At 37.3% G+C, this 18,214-nt stretch overlaps 1 protein-coding gene across 1 annotated transcript in view; it reads right to left on the reverse strand.

The window, feature by feature from the left end:
- Positions 1–11,166: 11,166 nt before the first annotated feature.
- Positions 11,167–18,214, reverse strand: part of lmx1bb (LIM homeobox transcription factor 1, beta b) — a 68,412-nt gene continuing 61,364 nt past the window's right edge. The window contains exons 8-9 of the mRNA XM_081349363.1: positions 13,883–14,041; positions 11,167–11,762 (exon numbers count right to left, since the gene is read on the reverse strand). Of these exons, the coding sequence (XP_081205489.1) occupies positions 11,605–11,762; positions 13,883–14,041 (317 nt within the window). The 3' untranslated portion in view covers positions 11,167–11,604. The remainder of the gene's footprint in view (positions 11,763–13,882; positions 14,042–18,214) is intronic.

Consider the following 18,214-nt stretch of genomic DNA (forward strand, 5'->3'; position numbering starts at 1 on the left):
CATTTATTGAAAAAGAAATCATTTGTAACAAGCATTTTTTTGTAGCATAACTATTTTCATACATTGTGTGTCTGTCACTTTTTAATCCGTTCTTGCTGAATAATTTTGTTTATTTCTTTCAGTAAAGCTCTTTTGAATGTATTTGTGAAGGTCTCGTGTAAGATGATACCCTGCACATGCTTTCCACAGAGCGATGATATTGTCATACATTGTTATACGTGAGAGGGACTCATTGACAAATTCACTCTACTGTACATTTCATGTCAAAGGTTGTGCAATAGACATGGACAGACAGCTATCAGATTACACTGTATTTCCCCAGTTCACTGAGATTAATTGACATGTAAATAATGACTTTTATGTTGTTCCTAGAACACATAATTAAACTTGTACGTGACCAGCTGAAGTTTGTCACACTGAAGAGTGTTTGTCCAGGTGGGATAGCGTTATTCTTCAGTTTCATAATAACACTGTTCATGACTACTTTAATTACAACTCATACCATGTTAAATAATCCAAACCAAAGTGGAACAATAGTAATGGTTTTCATTGAATACAGAGTAATTGTCAAGGGTCTGAGGTTTAATAGTATGCTTTAATGAAAGACCTGGGCTAGATTAAATTAGATAAATGTCTCTTGATTTTAATGTGATCTATTATAGTTTAATTTTGTACGCTTTTGATTTGCATGCAAAAAATGTAGTCATCAAAAAAAAAAAGGAAAATATGGAGCAAGCTTAAAAGTTAATTTTGGATTAGTTTAGATGAAATAGCTAGATACATTTACCAAATGATGTGATGATTTTCTATCAAAGTATACCCTCTCTGAAGTCAAAATTGTATCATTGTTGAATCAGATTTCAATATTTCTATGTTGAAAACTGTTAATAGACCTACAAATGGAACAAACAACAGACACATACATCTGCATATTGCAGGTGTCTCAACTCTGAGTATAAATCCCATCACAGTCTTGAGAACAGCACAAATTTATCACAGACATCTAAAACTAACACTTAAATTCTGTGGGAAACGTTGATTGGATCAAAACAAGGCTCTTGAATTAGTGATGGTATCTCAGGTTAGGGTAAGGGTGTTAGTCACTGAGGTCATGGCCAATTCTCTCAATGCCCTCTGGCCCCATATAGTCCTTTTCCCACATCAAAACCAGCCGCCTGAATTCCTCCACCATACAAATAAGTGCTAATAATGTCCAATAATAATTAGACCAAAACCAATGGCCACATATTTAACCCTGTACAGCCTAATATATGAAATAATAGTCCGATTTTTTTAATGGGACAGTTTTTTTTACTTTTTTTTATTTTTTTTAAACAATATAAAGGAAAATCAAATAAAGAAATACAATTGAAAAACATTTGCATTTGTGTTATGTTTTGTATCATATTTGATACCCATATCATTTTCACACATTCTCATATTTTATGTCCCATATACTCTTAAAAGAAAAGGTTCCAAATATGGTTATCAGACGCTTCATGGGAGCTTTTAAAGGTTCCCATCATGAGATTATTTCATGGATTTAGTTTTAATTAATTTTCATTTTAATGAAATTTTAGGAATTAAACAGCCTGTAAACGGATTCAGGAATAACCAGATTATCCGTCATTTTATGTTTTTTCCTCATGTTCCATGTGTTTTCCAGGAGAACCCTTTTCTACAGTATATCATACAATAATATATGTCTTACTAAGATGATATTTGTTTTGTCATTAAAGATCTTTAGTTTTTAAATGTTGTGTGGCAAATCATTTAATGCAATGCAATGTAATACAATGACATCAAATACAAATAAACGTTCCACAAAAGCATGTTGTATCTTATTTGATACATTTTAACATTATTTTTCAAAATAATAATAAGATATATATATATGTGTGTATATATAGCCTATATATATAAGACATAAGATATAACAGTTTTTACAGCAAAGTTTTGATCATGTTGATAATTTAGAGTCCTTAGAAATGCATGTATCATATGATGCAGTAGGCTTTAAGTTAAATAGATTCGGAAAGATACCAGTTTACAAAAACCAGCTAAACTCTCCATTTTAAGTAGCTAACTGTTTTTCGATTTTTTTTTTTTTTTTAAATGCACACAACAACTCAGGATCAACACATGAACAAGCCCTTAAGCTATTATGTGCAGAGATATTTAGATGGCTTTGCATGACCTCTATACCTTTCACTGGTCATAACCTCCAACCTGTATAAGGTTAACCCTTAACACCTCTGTAAGAGAGTCAAAGAGACTCTCTCATGGAAGTGTTAGATGCTGGAAAATCTCACAAACTATGAATGCCAGACAAAAGAACAAGCCTGACCAAAAAAAAAAAAAAGTAATGTTTCACACAACTTGTTGCTGCATGGTTCGGACTGACTGACTTTGACCTCCAAGCATTAAGGCTGGTTTAGCCAAACTCAGAGGCAGTGTTGCCAGATTGGGCGGGTTCCCATAGCCTACTATACAGTAAGTTGTATCTACAGTAAAGAGTGAGATAGTGAGCAACTCTAAAAACGTACACGTGGTGGGAGATATCGATGGTGACTATAACTCAGAGGAGAGCACAGCTGAATGACTTGAAATCAAATATGGGACGACTCCTGTCCATGGTCATGTGCACACTAGCCTAACCAGACATCTGCAACTTTTACACCATCCAGACTGCATGCACTCTACTCGACCCTGACAGCTGCTGAAAAAGGTTTGAATCAATGATGAATCCGTTTTGACTGCTAAATTCTGCATTATGTTCTGTAATGTGTATTTCGAAGGGCTAAAGTCATAGGTTCATTTCTTGATTGCCGTTTTGACAGTGTCCACCTGGACATTTTAGTCATATTGGCTAATTCTACTTAATTATTGCCCTGTTTTGATCTGTTTTCCTGGAAAATGTATTTATTTTTTATTTTATTTTATCATCGTTATTTTGTTTTAAGGAGATACGATTTGTGCTTATCAACCTTGAATGACATATGGTAATGATATTATATCACATTATTTTGGCAGTAAAATTTTGGGCGGTTTTTTCCTTGTAGTGGGCAGGTTTTGGTGAGCTTTTAGGCTGGAAATCACCGTCCCAATCTGGCAACACTGCTCAGAGGCCTAGTCTGGAATCAATTGGCTCTGAGAATTATGTGGTTTAAGGATTGGCCAACAATGCTGAAAATATATGAGCTCTGAGTTTGTAATTAAAGGATGCAACACAGTAAATGCAAAAACAAAGTGTCCACATTACATAAGAAGATTGGTGCAAACAAATTTGTGTTTAAAGCGATTTTAAAAATTACCTCATACTTCGCTTCCTATCAGAGCCTTGTGAAACGTGCTGGAAACGCCTCTCCGTTTTTAATCCAAAATACGTAGAATTACGTGATTCTTGCAGAATCGGTGAGTTCTTTCTTGAAGGGGGTTAAGGCTCCACAAATGTGACAAAAAAGAAATGTCAACATACAAGACCACTGAAGAGTGTTTTTGTATAGCTATAGACCGATCGATCGCGAGCTTCACTGCAGCAGCATGCGCGCGCTTTTCTGAAGGATATCCTACTACAACAACCTCAAAATCACAAAACGCTTTTCCAAACTTAGAGTATAAGTGCATTTTAGCTTTACTGTCGGTGTGTACATGGTTTAATTCATTCGTCACTGTAAGATACACCATGCGTTTAACAAAGTCTCCATTAAGTAGATGGAATAGTGCAGTGGACGCTTATGCCTCGTGATTCCTTCCGTTCATAATTCAGAAGTAGGCTAGCCTATATGGGCCTATAATTAAATTTTTAGGTTTTGGGGTTTTTCGCTGTGACAGAGCATTTAAACGATGACATAGTCACGTGACTCACTAAAAATAATTAATATCATACAATAAAATAGTTTTTTTATTTTTTATTTTTTACGATTTGATAAACTGAACACTTTGCAGTTTTTACCTTAATGATCTATTTCTATGTAATATGACCAATAAACTGCTACATAATCAAGTCTCCAGGTTGATTCAGTTGTAGGCTATTAAATCATATTTTTGACTTGAATAAAACTAATTCATTTAGACCTATATGTTTCCACATGAAGCACATTTCATAGGCTACCTGACAAATCACAGCGTGGTTAGCTCTCTGTATTTACACCAAAATCACTAGTGAACAGATTAATATGTCTGCTATCCAGCTGTGCACCTAAGAGGCTACTGCAGAGAGTTTATTCGCTCGTTCATTTAATAAACTGAATCAACAAACTAAGGGATTTCTCATGGTCAGGATTTTTGAAGAGAACGGCTCAAACATGGCAATGGGGGATGTAGAGGAGATATAGGCGCATGACTGTCTCACACATTGAAAATGAGGCAATGAGTTAATCTAAAAAAAAAATATTGTTGCAGGGCTAATTTCCTATATGGAGCCAGGGAAGCTGAAGAGAGAATGTGTGAAAAGTCGACTGGTTAAACTACTGCTGTCTGTGTCAATGTGTGTGTCTTTGCTCATATTACAGGGGCGATGTTTGTCTACTTGCGCCAGCCCATTTGTCCTATCTCAGGTATTATGAAGAGTAGTATCGCTCGCTCTCTGGTCAGTCAGTCAGACCCGTATTCACCTCAGTTCACTCTCTGTTTGGACACAATTAGCTACACTCAAATTTCTGACATACTGTATGAGCTGAGTGGTACAGAGGTTTTGTGTTTCTGATTAGAGGGTGGCCCATGATCCCTTGCGTTACCTGTGACAATGCAGGTCTTTGTGTGGAAATGTTAGATGTTCAAATAACATGATGTGATATGCAAAGATATAGAAATATGAGGTCAGATGAGACAGTCATATTTTGCATTATAGCATCCATGTTAGAATTTAAAAAAGGTTAGGTCGCCATAATATTTAATTTGACATCAGTTTCTCAACCTCATGTCTTTCCAAAACCATAAGACTTTTATTCATCTTCTGAACATAAATTAAGATATTTTTAATGAAATCCGGGAGATTTCTGTTCCTCCTTTGAAAATCTATTCACCCAAAACTCTGATGCTTCAAAACCTTAAAGAGATCATAAAAGAAATCCAAATGAATTGAGCGCCGGTTTAATCCAAGTCTTCTGAAGTGCTCATGATTGCTTTATATGATAAACAGATTTAATTTAGTATTTTATACACATAGAAACATTGATCAGCGAATGTACATAGCACTCAAATTTTACTATGTACAGTATATATATATTAGGTTAGCATGATAGTCAGCATCTACAAACAAAAATATGCATGCAAAATAGTAAAAAGCGAAAGAGAAAGTGACACACTGAAGTGTATAACTTCATTGTATCCAACTGGATTTGGAAAGTGTTGTTATAATAATGCAGTCCAAACCTCTTTTGTTTAATTATTGATAAATGACCCCTCCTCCCAGGTATACTGTAAACACAGTCCCATCTGAACTGGTGTGTCACTCGTTCAGACGACACATAAACCTTCACTCAGATGTTCTGCGTTTTTTATAAACCACTAAATTATTGGTAGACAAGGAATGAATCCCAAATGAATCATTAATCTACCCTTTGAATGTTCTACATTGAATTGATGTACCAGCATTATAAAGAGGGAGATGAGTCACTCTTGAAAAATTAATTTTAAAAATCGAAGAAAGAGGAATGAAGGTTGGCATGAAACAGAAATTTGCGTTATTTTCTAAATGCATGTATTGATTGCATTGTGAATAATTATTTAATGAACATGTTTAATTTTTTTTTTCTTTTTTTTTTTACCTTTTAATTTGTAATAAAAAAAATAATAACTCTGTCTTCCTGTGAAATGACAGACTTATCTCTCTGTCACTATTTCTGTTACATCACAACTTTAAAACAGCCAGTTGTCTTTTTGATAGTGTTTGTTTACTCTACAATATGTGAAATGAACTAAATGAACTACCATTTGAAGTAGAACTCAACACTGCGTCTTAGATCGGCACTATGAGGAACGTTATCAGTGTGACCGGTGTCTGAGGCATGTGTAAACACACTCCAGTTTTATTTGCTGGCGACAACCCATGACATCATAAGCGGAGCGCCCGGAAGTATAAGAGGGAGCCCCGTAGCACACGTCATCAACCTTTTTGTTTTCAGAAGATGCATGATGCAGTCGCGAGACTGTCTGAAAGAGACCGGTAAGAAGCTTTGTTCTTTCTTGATTCTCACCCAAGGGATAGTAGTCAGATTTGCACAAGCACGTTTAGCTTTCGGGAGAGTTGAAGGCACCGATGCACCTGGAAGAAGACTCTGTTCTCGCTTGATTCTTGATAGAATGCTAAAAATCTTCAGTATGCTCCTCTGAGGACATCCAGTCCCCTTCACATCCCTCCCAAAGTGAGAGTGGCATTGGTCAGTGGCTATGGGCAGAGGTTGCTTGTGTCTGACATCTCTCTTGATCCACTCTGATACCCTGAAGTGTCTTGTTTCCCAGGCTTGAGCTATATTTTCCCCTATGTTAGGGTTTAAAGTAAAATTGTATGCTCCCCTGGGGATGGGTGCTTGGGAGGTACCCCCTTAGGGATGGTGAAGGCCAATAACTTCCCTCTACTTAATTTACCTTCCTCCCTAACCACTGTTGGGTCTTGAAGGAGGGATATATGCTCCCCTTTGGGTGGGTGTTGTACAGGCCTTGCTAATTTGTCTCATGTTAAAGCACTAGCTACAGCGGGTCCTGGAGAAGTGCCTTTATTTAAGTCAGGGTTGAACTGCTCTCCCCCAAGGTACTAGAGTTTTTAAGTAGGACATTGCTCCCCTACGGCCTCCTTGGGGTTGGAGTATGTGGATGAGAGTTATTTGCAACCTGTAGCTTGCCTTTCTCTTGTTTGCCTCCCTGTCTGAGCAATGACAAGGGACATATCTCCCCCTTGGATGGGCCCAAGGGTTGATGCTAGATGAACAAGCTAAATTTTCCCTCTACTTCATTCACTTCCCTTCCCAACTATGGTTGGGTCTTGAAGTAGGGACAGGCTGGACAGCACTCCCCTTGGAATGACCCTGGTTTGACAATGCTAATAAGTAGAGGAAGTTCGCCTGCGGGGCGTCCCTCCTTGATATCTGTCACTCTATAAATGTAAGGTAGGATCCCTGGCTCCCCTTTTAAAAGCAGGGTTCGAGACTACCCATAATAAAACCCTTGGAGTTGAGCCTCCCCTGTGCGAGGCTCCTCCTTGGAGAGGTAGCAACATCAGAGATGGTAGCCACTTGGAATGTTTAACAACGCAGCGTTGGCAATCAACAACAACAAAACCCCTTTGGAGCCTTAGGGCTTAGAATTTATCTTAACATTTCGGGTATTAAAGCAGGTTACAGTTCACACTTACAAGTAATCAGACTGAGTAAAAGGAGTATGCTTGTTTGGTGTGCTGTCCGAGGAGAGGGCTCCGAGCTCAGTATTTTGGCCTGAACCCAGAGCAATCCCACTGTATCCCTGGCTGTGATTGGAACCAGCCAAGAGTGAGGAGTCGGGGTGGCGGAGGGATACTGAAAACTAGGAACATACAGTAGGTGAGTCGGCTACATATATATATAAGCATCCTCCAGTGCTGATTGGATAGATCACTTGAATGTGTTCCTCCCGACCTTTGTTAAAGGGGTCATATAATGGTACAAGCACTTTTACAAGTTGATTGTACTGAAATGTGTGTTGGCAGTGCCTGTACACAACCATCATAAAATGATAAAAATCCATCCAGTGGTTTTTTTTTAATCTCCTTATATGTTTGACTCTCTCTGATATCAAGCCGTTCGACCGTGTGACGTCACACGGTCGGACGCCCCTCCCACGATTGTGATTGTAATGTTTTATTAACCTTTATATTAATATTTATAATAATCTTTGCAAATTTGCAAACCTTACTGCACGCTTCATGATGAATGCATCTAAGGTTTACACTCAGGTACATCACGGCATGTTTTCTATGTACGACGTTCTCAATATAATTCATAATCCCACGTTTATAATAAACAACGCGTGGTTATTGTGTTAGAAACGGTGTACGCACAGAACAGAGGGGCGGGGTGAGCAAAGCTCATTATCATTTAAAGACACATGCACTGAAACGGCGTGCTGAAAACAGAGCTGTTTTTGACCAGGTGAAATTAGTGTTTTCTTACAATACTAATGAGAATTTTTAATTAAAGTATATTACAAACTTTTAATTTAGACCCTAAAGAATCATATTAGCTTGTACAAAAATGGCATTATATGACCCCTTTAATAAAACATCATTTGGTAAATATGATGGTATTGTTGTTAGATTTTATTACTGATTTGAAATGTTAGTAAAACACAGTCTTTAAAAATATGTTTTCTACATATGAGCTGTACTCCCTATTACTTAGAAAATATCTACGCAGGGATGGAACCAAGAAGGACATTCTTTAACCCAAGGTAGAAGAAAATGTTACCCTTGTAAATTAGTAAAAAAAAAAAAAAACAATCCAGGGTTTTGAAACCCTGCTCTGCATCTTCCCTATTGTGACACAAGAAAATCATTTAGGGAGGGACTTGATTTAGTCCATCAGGAATTGATTGGATTATTGAATCATTTGCCATTGCTACGATCTCATGTGAGCGATAGGTTGACTAAAGATTATAAGAGCACATGAATTTAAAATAAAAAGATGTGCATGAATAATTTAAAATAAACGCTGCAATATTCCATTAAAAATAAGAGGTCAAATTTGATTTTATGGTGACTTTAACTCCGCATTGTGGTGACAAACTTGTACAGTCAGTGTGAAACCATGCCATATTAGAATGTTACGACTAGATGCTTAGCAACAGACAGCCATTAATGTGCCTCATATTTACATGCTTTGGAGAGTCACAATAACACTGTGTGTTGTATAAACAGTAGTTTCAGCTTTTGAAGGGAAAATGTAAAATGGTGACAAAAACGCATCAGGTGAGGTGAAGAGACTGTTTCATTCTTACCTTTATAGTTAGAAAAGTCCATTCAAGAAAAAAGTGGTTGTTCAGTTGGAAATATATAATATTAGGTTGTACACTGCCAGTGCCTTTATGTAAACAGGTCACGTGCTGTGTTTGTCCAGTCAGTCACACTGACACCCCACATATGCAAATAAGAATGTTAACCCAGGGTTTAGGAATATACAGAGTGAAACGTCATCTTAATAATCCCCAGTATTAATTGTTACCCTTGGGTACATTTTGAGCAGTGTGAAACATGAATTAAGATAACCCAGGATTCCGTTTACCCAGGGTTTAGCATGATCCAGGGTTAACATGTAAGTGACAGTCCTCATTGAAATGCAAAGGTTTGATTAAAAAGTGGGTGGTCAGTATTGGAAGGAATGACAGAAATGCATTTCCAGAGGAAGCCATGGAAAGGTCAGTGGGTCGAACAGACTGCCACCCACTTCCCAATTCTTTGCATGTGAGGAGCTGCCGTGTCACTGTAGATCCAGGCTTGGAGGAGTTCCTGCGGTGAATCTGCTGATAAGACCTGCTCTGACAGAGACTAGATGAACAACCACACCTACTAACACCTGTGATGGCAGATGAGAGCAAGATAAGATGGGAGATATACCACCATTTGATCATCACAGAGTGCTTGCAGTGCTGGTACCAGATCTGGCCTTCAGGCCTCTGTCTGCTGAGGAATCTAAAACTGCGCTGGATTAATTTACGGCCTGTACGACTTGGAAAGCAAGAGCTCCCATTGCTGTACCAACACGCATGCATGAGCTCAGTGTGTGGCATGTGATGCGTGATAGTGTGACACCAGAGAACACGTATGACTCATGCTTGCAAAGCTTTGTTCCAATCTCCAGTAATTCAAAACCTATTGTTGTAAGAAGACAGATTATATCCTCCGGTAAACATATTGACTTAATAGAAAACGTCCACTCAGGCTTCATAATTATGCATGTGTGACAGATGGAATATGAATTGAAATGTGCACACCATTATGCTTTTTTGTTTAGTATGAGTGTGTAGTTAATATTTTAGTTGTATAGTGTTTTTTTTTAATAATAATTATTATTATTATTATTATATTTGAAGGGATGTTTTAAACTTAACATCAATTAACTACATTTCCATTAATTAAAGTTATTTATAATTATAATATTAATTAATTAATTCATTCATTCTTATTCATAAAGTGACACATTTATCACCTAACATATACTAATTAATTTATAAATAAATATTATTAAATAATTGTTACAACTATAAATAAGAATAACATTTCTGAAAAAATCTGAATAGTAAATTTACCAGGCATTGTTTCCATTCTGTTGTTTTAGTACCATTGATATACTACAGATTTTGTATTTTTTTTTTTTTTCATTTTAATTTCAGTAAACTTTTTAATAATTGTTGTTTTTAAGTTTTAGCTTCTAGTTCATTAAGTTCCATCACATGTGTTCAAGAAAACAAAATCATCCGGTAAATATTAAAATAAAAATGCTAATAACAAAAATAGAAGTAAAAGAAAAAAATACATTATTAATAATGTACACAAAATAGCCTTGTGGACACTAGAAAATCAAGGAGAAAGGGACTTTATTCATTCTACCAATAAATAGCACATTTTTTGTACATTTCTGGAATAAAGATACATTGTTTTTTCTAATTAAAACACATACAAGAATGACGTGAAATTAATGTATCAGCTACTTAAACATGATTTTCTCCTTTTTAAATAAAGCTTTTCAGTTTCTTAAGTACCTTCAAAAGCATGTTTTAGTTAAATAAATAGAATGATCTCCATTTTTAACATGCACAACAGATTTGTTTGGGAAAAGTATATATACACATGGTTCTAGCTTTCAATGACAGTACCTTACCATTTCACTCATACACACACACACACACACACACACACACACACACACACACACACACGCACACGCACACAGGCCGAAGAGACTGGAACACACACATACACACACTCACACTCACACACACTAACATACTTACAAATGCAGATACACTATACATATCACCCCTCTAAGCTTTTCTAAATTGTCTTTCAGAGGGCTAACCTATTAAAGTGATAAAAATGCAATGCTGAACATAATGAAAAAAAAAAGGAAATTATGAGTCCGAACATCACATTTTAACATCTGAACAACACAATATTTTTTTTCTCCATTTTTTTTTAAAACGTAACAATCACAAGGATATGGATTCATGCATTATGAGCTTTGTGTCTTGATCCTCTGCCTCTCCTGGCAGGAAATCATGAGTCGAGGCTTGATGCTTCAGTGACGTCCAACTGTACATCAATACTCTTTTTCAATGAGGATAAGGTGAAATGCTACTTCTGAGAAAGTCATGTACAAACAATCTACAAGTAACTAGAAAAAAAATCTCAGCCTCAGGCGCCTGGGCGTCCAGAGCTGGCACTTCACTGCAGAGAAATATGGACCGTAAGTCTTCAAGTTCACTTGTCTTTTCTGTTTTTGCCGGCTTGTCTATCTTAGATGTCTCGTCTTTAAGCTTGGTTGACGATTCCGTTGTATTTCCTTGATAGGTGGCGTCTGACTAGTGAGCTGCAGCGAGTGACCCACTCTTGCATTTCCTTGTCTGTTTAGGTTTTCATGAAGCAAAGTAGGAGCTCTGCATGGAATAGAGTCGGTCGATGGGGTTCCCCACTCTCGCTTGCATTGAGCCCGCCTCGGACGAGGCCAAGAAGCAGTCACTAAGGCTGGTCAACGAAGTGTCACTGTCAATGTCGTGGAATATCGAGTCATTTCCTGTGGTAAGAGGAAGAGAAAACGGGTCAATGTTTATCTGTATTAAAAAAATGCATAATAAAATCAGACATACAATGACCTGAATACCTCTTCTATAATGAGAATGTTAAATTAAATAATATTAATAATTATTATTATTAAATATTTTTATGTGGTGCTACCAACAGTGCAGTATCTCATGAGCAAGTGATTTTATAAAGGAAAGGTTAGTTCAGGTTGTAAAATGTCATATGGTGTGACTTTCCAAAAACATTTGTATTTCTATATATATATATATATATGGAGAGCCATCTGAAATTTTCTTCTAGAATGATAATTTTCATTGTCATTTAAGTGAAATTACTGAATTTAAATATGCAAGTTTGATAAAAATGATCATTCTAGAAGAAAATTTCAGATGGCACTTAGAGGCTTTTGCATCTGAACTCTTCATATATATATATATATATATATATAATTGTTTTGAAAAAGAATATATACACATGGTTCCAGCTTTCAATGACAGTACCTTACTATCGTGCGCGTGTCCGCACACACACACACACACACACACACACACACACACACACACACACACACACACACGCACAATTATATTAAATTATATTAATTATATATATAATGCTTTATATATATTTTTTTCAATGTACATTTGAACGAAGTACATTTTAACTTATTTCGAAAGTTAATGATCATAGACCCTTACATTAAAAGTCTCTTTTCAAATAAACAACATTAAATTTATGACTGTTCAATTATGTATTTGTTATGGGATTCCATTCCAGACAATCGGATATTGCTAAACTGAATGGTTTCTCACTAACAACCGAGCTAATAGCAAATGTTTACTTCTGAGCTAATCTTCCCGCTCTATCATTTTCCTTGTGGGCACAGTTAGCTGTAATACGCTTTGCAGTACTTAATGACACCATTCCGCAAGACAGTGACAGGTTGATGGCCTATGGTTTTTTAATGAGCTGGCAATGTTGTCTGTCCCTGCTGTTCTCCCATAAAACCCAAGCTAGAGTGTGATGAGACCGGGGATTTGGGCCTTGCCATTCAGGAGAATGAATGACAAGACACTTGGGACTTGTTTTTAGGCTGGCTGTGACCGATGTCTCCAGATTTATGTGGCTAATGCTTGAAGTTAATGTCAATAATACAGAGAACAATTGTAGTTGTCCAGAAACCGCCTCACTCTGAGGAATTAATGTTCGCTTCCTATAAACAAACATTATACCAGATTTTGATGAATGCGAATGTCACTGGTTTTGCTCATTGTGTTGTTTTGCTAGCAGACCCATGGATGCTGACCCATGGTACAGTGATATAACTGCCCGATAACATAATGAAATAAAAAAGCTTAATTAAAATGAATGAAAAATGAAATTATTGAAAAGAAAACTTAGACAGTTTAACATAATAATAATAAAAAAAATGAATATGGTGCAACTAACATGCAAAAAAAGAGATAAAAAAGTGATACCTTAGAGAGGACCCTTGCAGTCCCCCAAAAGCCTATCCTAGGGTGCCTTTTTTCACAAAAATGTCAGATAATTTAAAGTTTTTATGAAGGAACCTGAACATTCAGGTTTTAAAATGTCATGGGGTTCAATTCTCCAAAAACATAATGGCATTTATGAATTAATAATTGATGCTATTTGTTTTTTGACAAATGCGCATGTGGCTAGCTAGCTCTCAATGGTTTTGCTCATTTTGTTGTTTTGCTAGCAGACCCATGCTTTCCCATGGTACTTTAAACGTCAGTCATCATGGTTAACCATTGTTGTTTTTACATGCCGCACCACAGATCATCGTTCGGCTCTTTACCAAACATCCAATAGACAGTGTCACACAGCATAACAGACTACACCATTAATCCCTACGAGACCCAGAGCGAATAAACCGAACGGGTAGCTCTGGGAACAGTGGATGGGGCGAGTATGGTTTTGAAACATGCTGAATTCATTTGGAAGGAATACTTCAAAATAAAGGGGTGTGCTTGCGTAATCTCATGAGGAAAGAAGGGTGGTGTGGTCGCATTCTGTGAACCTTGTGGTCCAAACACATGCCCCAGCTTCAGGGAGCAAACATGACAGAGCTCATGGGTTGATGCTCACCATATGGGTTCATGTGGTCACCGGGCATTTGAGGAGGGGTGAGGCCCTGCTGGAATGGATCGGTGCTGTAACCGTTCTCCATGGCAACCATCTGTTGTTGGGCTGGAGCTAATGGTGTGTAGGAGTTCATCATTCCCTCCATCCGATTGGACATCACCTCTGGAAGGGGAGAAAAAGAAGACATTGATCAGCCCTTGCGACATTCTCACGGTAGAGATGACTGACATCATCTCTGCAAACTGGAGGCCGTAGTTAGTTTAACAACTGTACATAATGCAAAACATTAATGTTTCGTTTTGTAAGCATTGTACTTTCTGTGGATTGGGTTTCTCCAAAAATCAAGGCTGGGTCTGGTATCTGGCCTCAAAATCAAGTTGAATTTCATGAAAACCAACAAACAAGAAACATTCTCGTTCTGTAGTGGGAGAAGACGCTGTGACACCAGCCCTATAGGGCAGTTCTCTATGAGTCACACACAATGCCGAGGGTTAGGAATGGCTCTTGTGGCTTCCAGTCTGGAGCCCACCATCTCAGCCCTCTGCTTTTGAGTGGTGAGCTCTCGCAAGAAAGATGTCTGCAATTCATTTCTACAGGCTTCCACAAGTTTCCATTACATCTTCTACTCTGATGCAAAGACATCTGATGCTGAGTTTCACCACACTGACACTTTTCTAACCCATAATCCAGGATTTTTCTGAGTATCATAAAATAAAAATAAAAGTGTAGATACTGTGATGCTTTTTTCTTTTTGGCCCAAAAACAATATTGAAAAAAAATAATATGAAAACTGCTTCACAGCTACTAAACATAAAAATTGTCCACCAAATCAAACGTGGTCCAACCAACATGCAGGGGGAAAAAACAAAACATAAAAAAGGAAATTATGTCATAGAGAACCCCTGCAGACTCTCATGACTGTGTCAATAAGGTCAATAAATCTCCTATGTGGTGTTTTTAATAGGCTTTAAGCAAACCATGTAGCCTGGTTAAAACCAGACCCTTCTCAGTTGAAACTGAGTATAGGGTCTGGGGAAGCTATGTATACAAATCATTTCCAAAGGGGCGTCACCAACTGACGTAGCTCAAATTCATCTGGGCGCAATTGTATAGTCTTAAAACCAATCAGATCGATGAAGGGGATGACGTATGCTTCGAGTGTTGTTCTTTGCTCCGGTTTTAACGAAAACGGTAAGTTTAAATCGCTCAAAACAGACGCGATAATTGATTCGTTTATATACTGTCTATTATTCAAAAGAGTTATGTTTCACGGCGGCAACCGGCGTCACATGTTGACGCTAAAGGGTGCCCTTTGCGTCGGATATTAAAGAAATTTCAAAAGCGTCAGTATTATGACGCCTTAGGATGAGAATGCGTTGCATGTAAATCCCTCCCCAAACGTTTCTGATTGGTGCCGCGATTTCAGCGGCACAGTAATGAGTTTGAATGGGCTCTTCTCCAGACTATCCTGAAGAGAGAATTAAAATTCGCCGGAAGTAGTCTGGGTTTTCCCAGGCTACAAACCATGCACAAATTCATCAGTCAACACCGTTGCTGAGTATTTTCTTCTTAAAATGGCGGTGATCTAAAGACAGTCTCAAACGCGGTTTGAAATCGCTGGTGTTTCTTACGTCACAAACCTTATAACCAATCATGTCAAAGTTTGGGCGTGCTTTAGCATTTCATTACCAGCAGGGGAGTCTCAAGAGAAGCTAGTTATCCCGCTATGTTTCTGTTGATTTGAAAATTGGGTACATTTAGCAATATAGCATGTGACATATGATGTATATTACAATGTTATGATGAACTATATGCCTTTCTCCACTGACATCCTAAGTTGTTCAAAGCTTTTCTAAGAATGCTGATTTTTAGAAGGAGGCTCTCTGACTCTGAGATGGCGAACGGAATCATGGTTTGTGTTACATTAGCTGTTTGATAACGCAGTTAAGCAAAAGGCTAATCATAATAATTACCATTATGTGTCCAACTTTCCAGAGAGCGATATATAAAACGCATTACCATTCCGATACATCGACTTGTAGAAGAGCCAGTATAATTCAATTTAAACCTTTTTTTTTTAAATGGTTTTAAAGTTTTTATGACCATCCACAAAGTAAGATTTTCAAAGAAAAACTTTTATTTTTAATGTAAGATCTTTTAAATCAAATTTTTTTCCCTCCTTTTCTTTCTGTCTGAAGGTGTCAGGAAATGAAGATGTCAGGAAATCTTATAAATGCCCTTGAACCACAAAATGACGCAGCAAAGTCTTTTCTAGAATGTTTTCACACCAATCACTGGCCCCACAGCTGAAGCTATTGGAAAGCTGACACTTATAACCAAGACAGATAGGATTTACGATAACAAATATAACGATGTATTAACCATGGGGCTCCATCGGATGACATATTCCAGCCCAATTCCATGATTCATGACATCATGGCCTCGCTTTGGTATTTCCCAAAGGGGAGTCTGACTTCACAAAACTTCTCAGTATCTCAGACCACCAGAATAGTTCATCTACACCTAGCTGTCTTTCTCTCCCCATCACCCTATCATTTTCTTTCATTTCTCTGAGAAAAGATTTCTATTGGCTCATGAGGGTAGGGTTCATGACCAAAGATGGATCACTATCTGACTTGAAGTATCCCATTAAATGTGACACAGCCAAAGACCACAAAAGTGCTGAAGCAAACGCAGAGAAACTAGTGTCAATGTGATGACTTTACACTTCTGATGTTCGGCAGTGATCTTTTTGCTTTACACAGCAGAGTCAAAGCTCCATAAATGAATGCATCGTGAGAATAGTCCAACATCGGTCTATAAAATAAAAGTATTATTGCTTGTGGTTTATCACTGAAGATGATTCAATGATCGTCTGGATTATGGCTTTGCAGGGGAGCAGGCACAAGGGAGTTTGTTCAGCAATAAAATGTCAATATAAACCCTCAGTTTTCCAGAAAATTAAGACAGGAATACAAGCTCTTATTTCAAAGAACAAAACTCATGTTTATATGTCTCTTTAAGGATCTAAAATGCAAATACAATGTGTTAAGGTCTTAAGCAATATTAGGCACATACTGTACATTCAGTAGAATTAACATGTTTGATTATTAAAATGTAGTCTTCCTAAGTACACCAACAAAAATGTAAAGCTACAAGGATATAAAATGTAAACAGACTTTGTGCAAACATTAAATTAAAGGTCTTATATTTATTAAGCAATTTTTTAAGCCATAAACCTACAGTCAAGTTAGCTTTAAATGTTTTGATTATTAAAATTTAAGCCTTAAGTACAATAAGGTGTATATTTTATCCAACACAGCCATAAGAGGGAAATGTGTTCTCTGTATTCAAACTTTATCTCTAAAATAATACTGCATTATGATGATTTCCAGTCTCTAAAGAGAAACGCAGAAAGAGCGAATAAATAAATATGACTGATGGAGGAATGGACTCCACTGCCTTACAACAAATATTTGTACAGGAATTAAGACTCTTGAGCTGTAGAGGAAACATTTGTCCTCCTCCGTAGAGCTTGGAATAATATTCTTCACGTTTCCATTTTCCAGACAGTCTCATCCAAACTCATCTGTTACAGAAGCCCAGTTGGATAGTCACAGCAACATATTAACTGTCGAAAAGACACTACTTAACGGATTAGATCTTTAACACTCGAAAATGAAAAATTAGCCTTGTTACATTGCTGAAAAATGGTATTAATACATGGAATGTTGCCAAGCATGATCAGCAATTTAAAAACATGAAGGCCGTGAACACCATGAGTGTGAAGATCACAGACGCACAGTGGTTCATCCTTTGCGCCCGACTACATGGCAACTTGAGACAACCGCTTTACTGAAACTAGGATGCTGGGTCACTTCCAGCAGGGGAGGGAACGGGAAAGTGGAGGCAACTTCAATGAACTTATGCTGTAAATTAATTCATCCACCTCCACACTTCCATCCACGCACAAGGGTTGCACTCGTTTTTTGACCTAATCTACAGCGACCAGTGGTCAGCGTCTGTGTCGCTCGCCCTGTTTTTGGGAGGGTGGACACAACTCACACTGCAAGGGATGACATGGAAGGAGGTCAGATGGGATACCTCACTTTCTACCCTTGGATGTTCTTTCAAACAGCTAGATGGAGTAAAACTTCCTATAAGACGCCCGCACTGAATCTGCGCTCACTGAAATCAGCAGAAATTCGACAGTTAAAATTCAACTAATGTGTTCTTTTATTAAATGCTTTGGCTAATCTGATTTCCAGATGCATTTAAAACATTTCCCCACACAATTACAAAAACGCAACAAAACGTCTAGAGATTGGAGATAAA

The sequence above is a fragment of the Scardinius erythrophthalmus genome, assembly GCF_964197995.2.
Source record: "Scardinius erythrophthalmus genome assembly, chromosome: 20".
Classification (NCBI taxonomy): Eukaryota; Metazoa; Chordata; class Actinopteri; order Cypriniformes; family Leuciscidae; genus Scardinius; species Scardinius erythrophthalmus.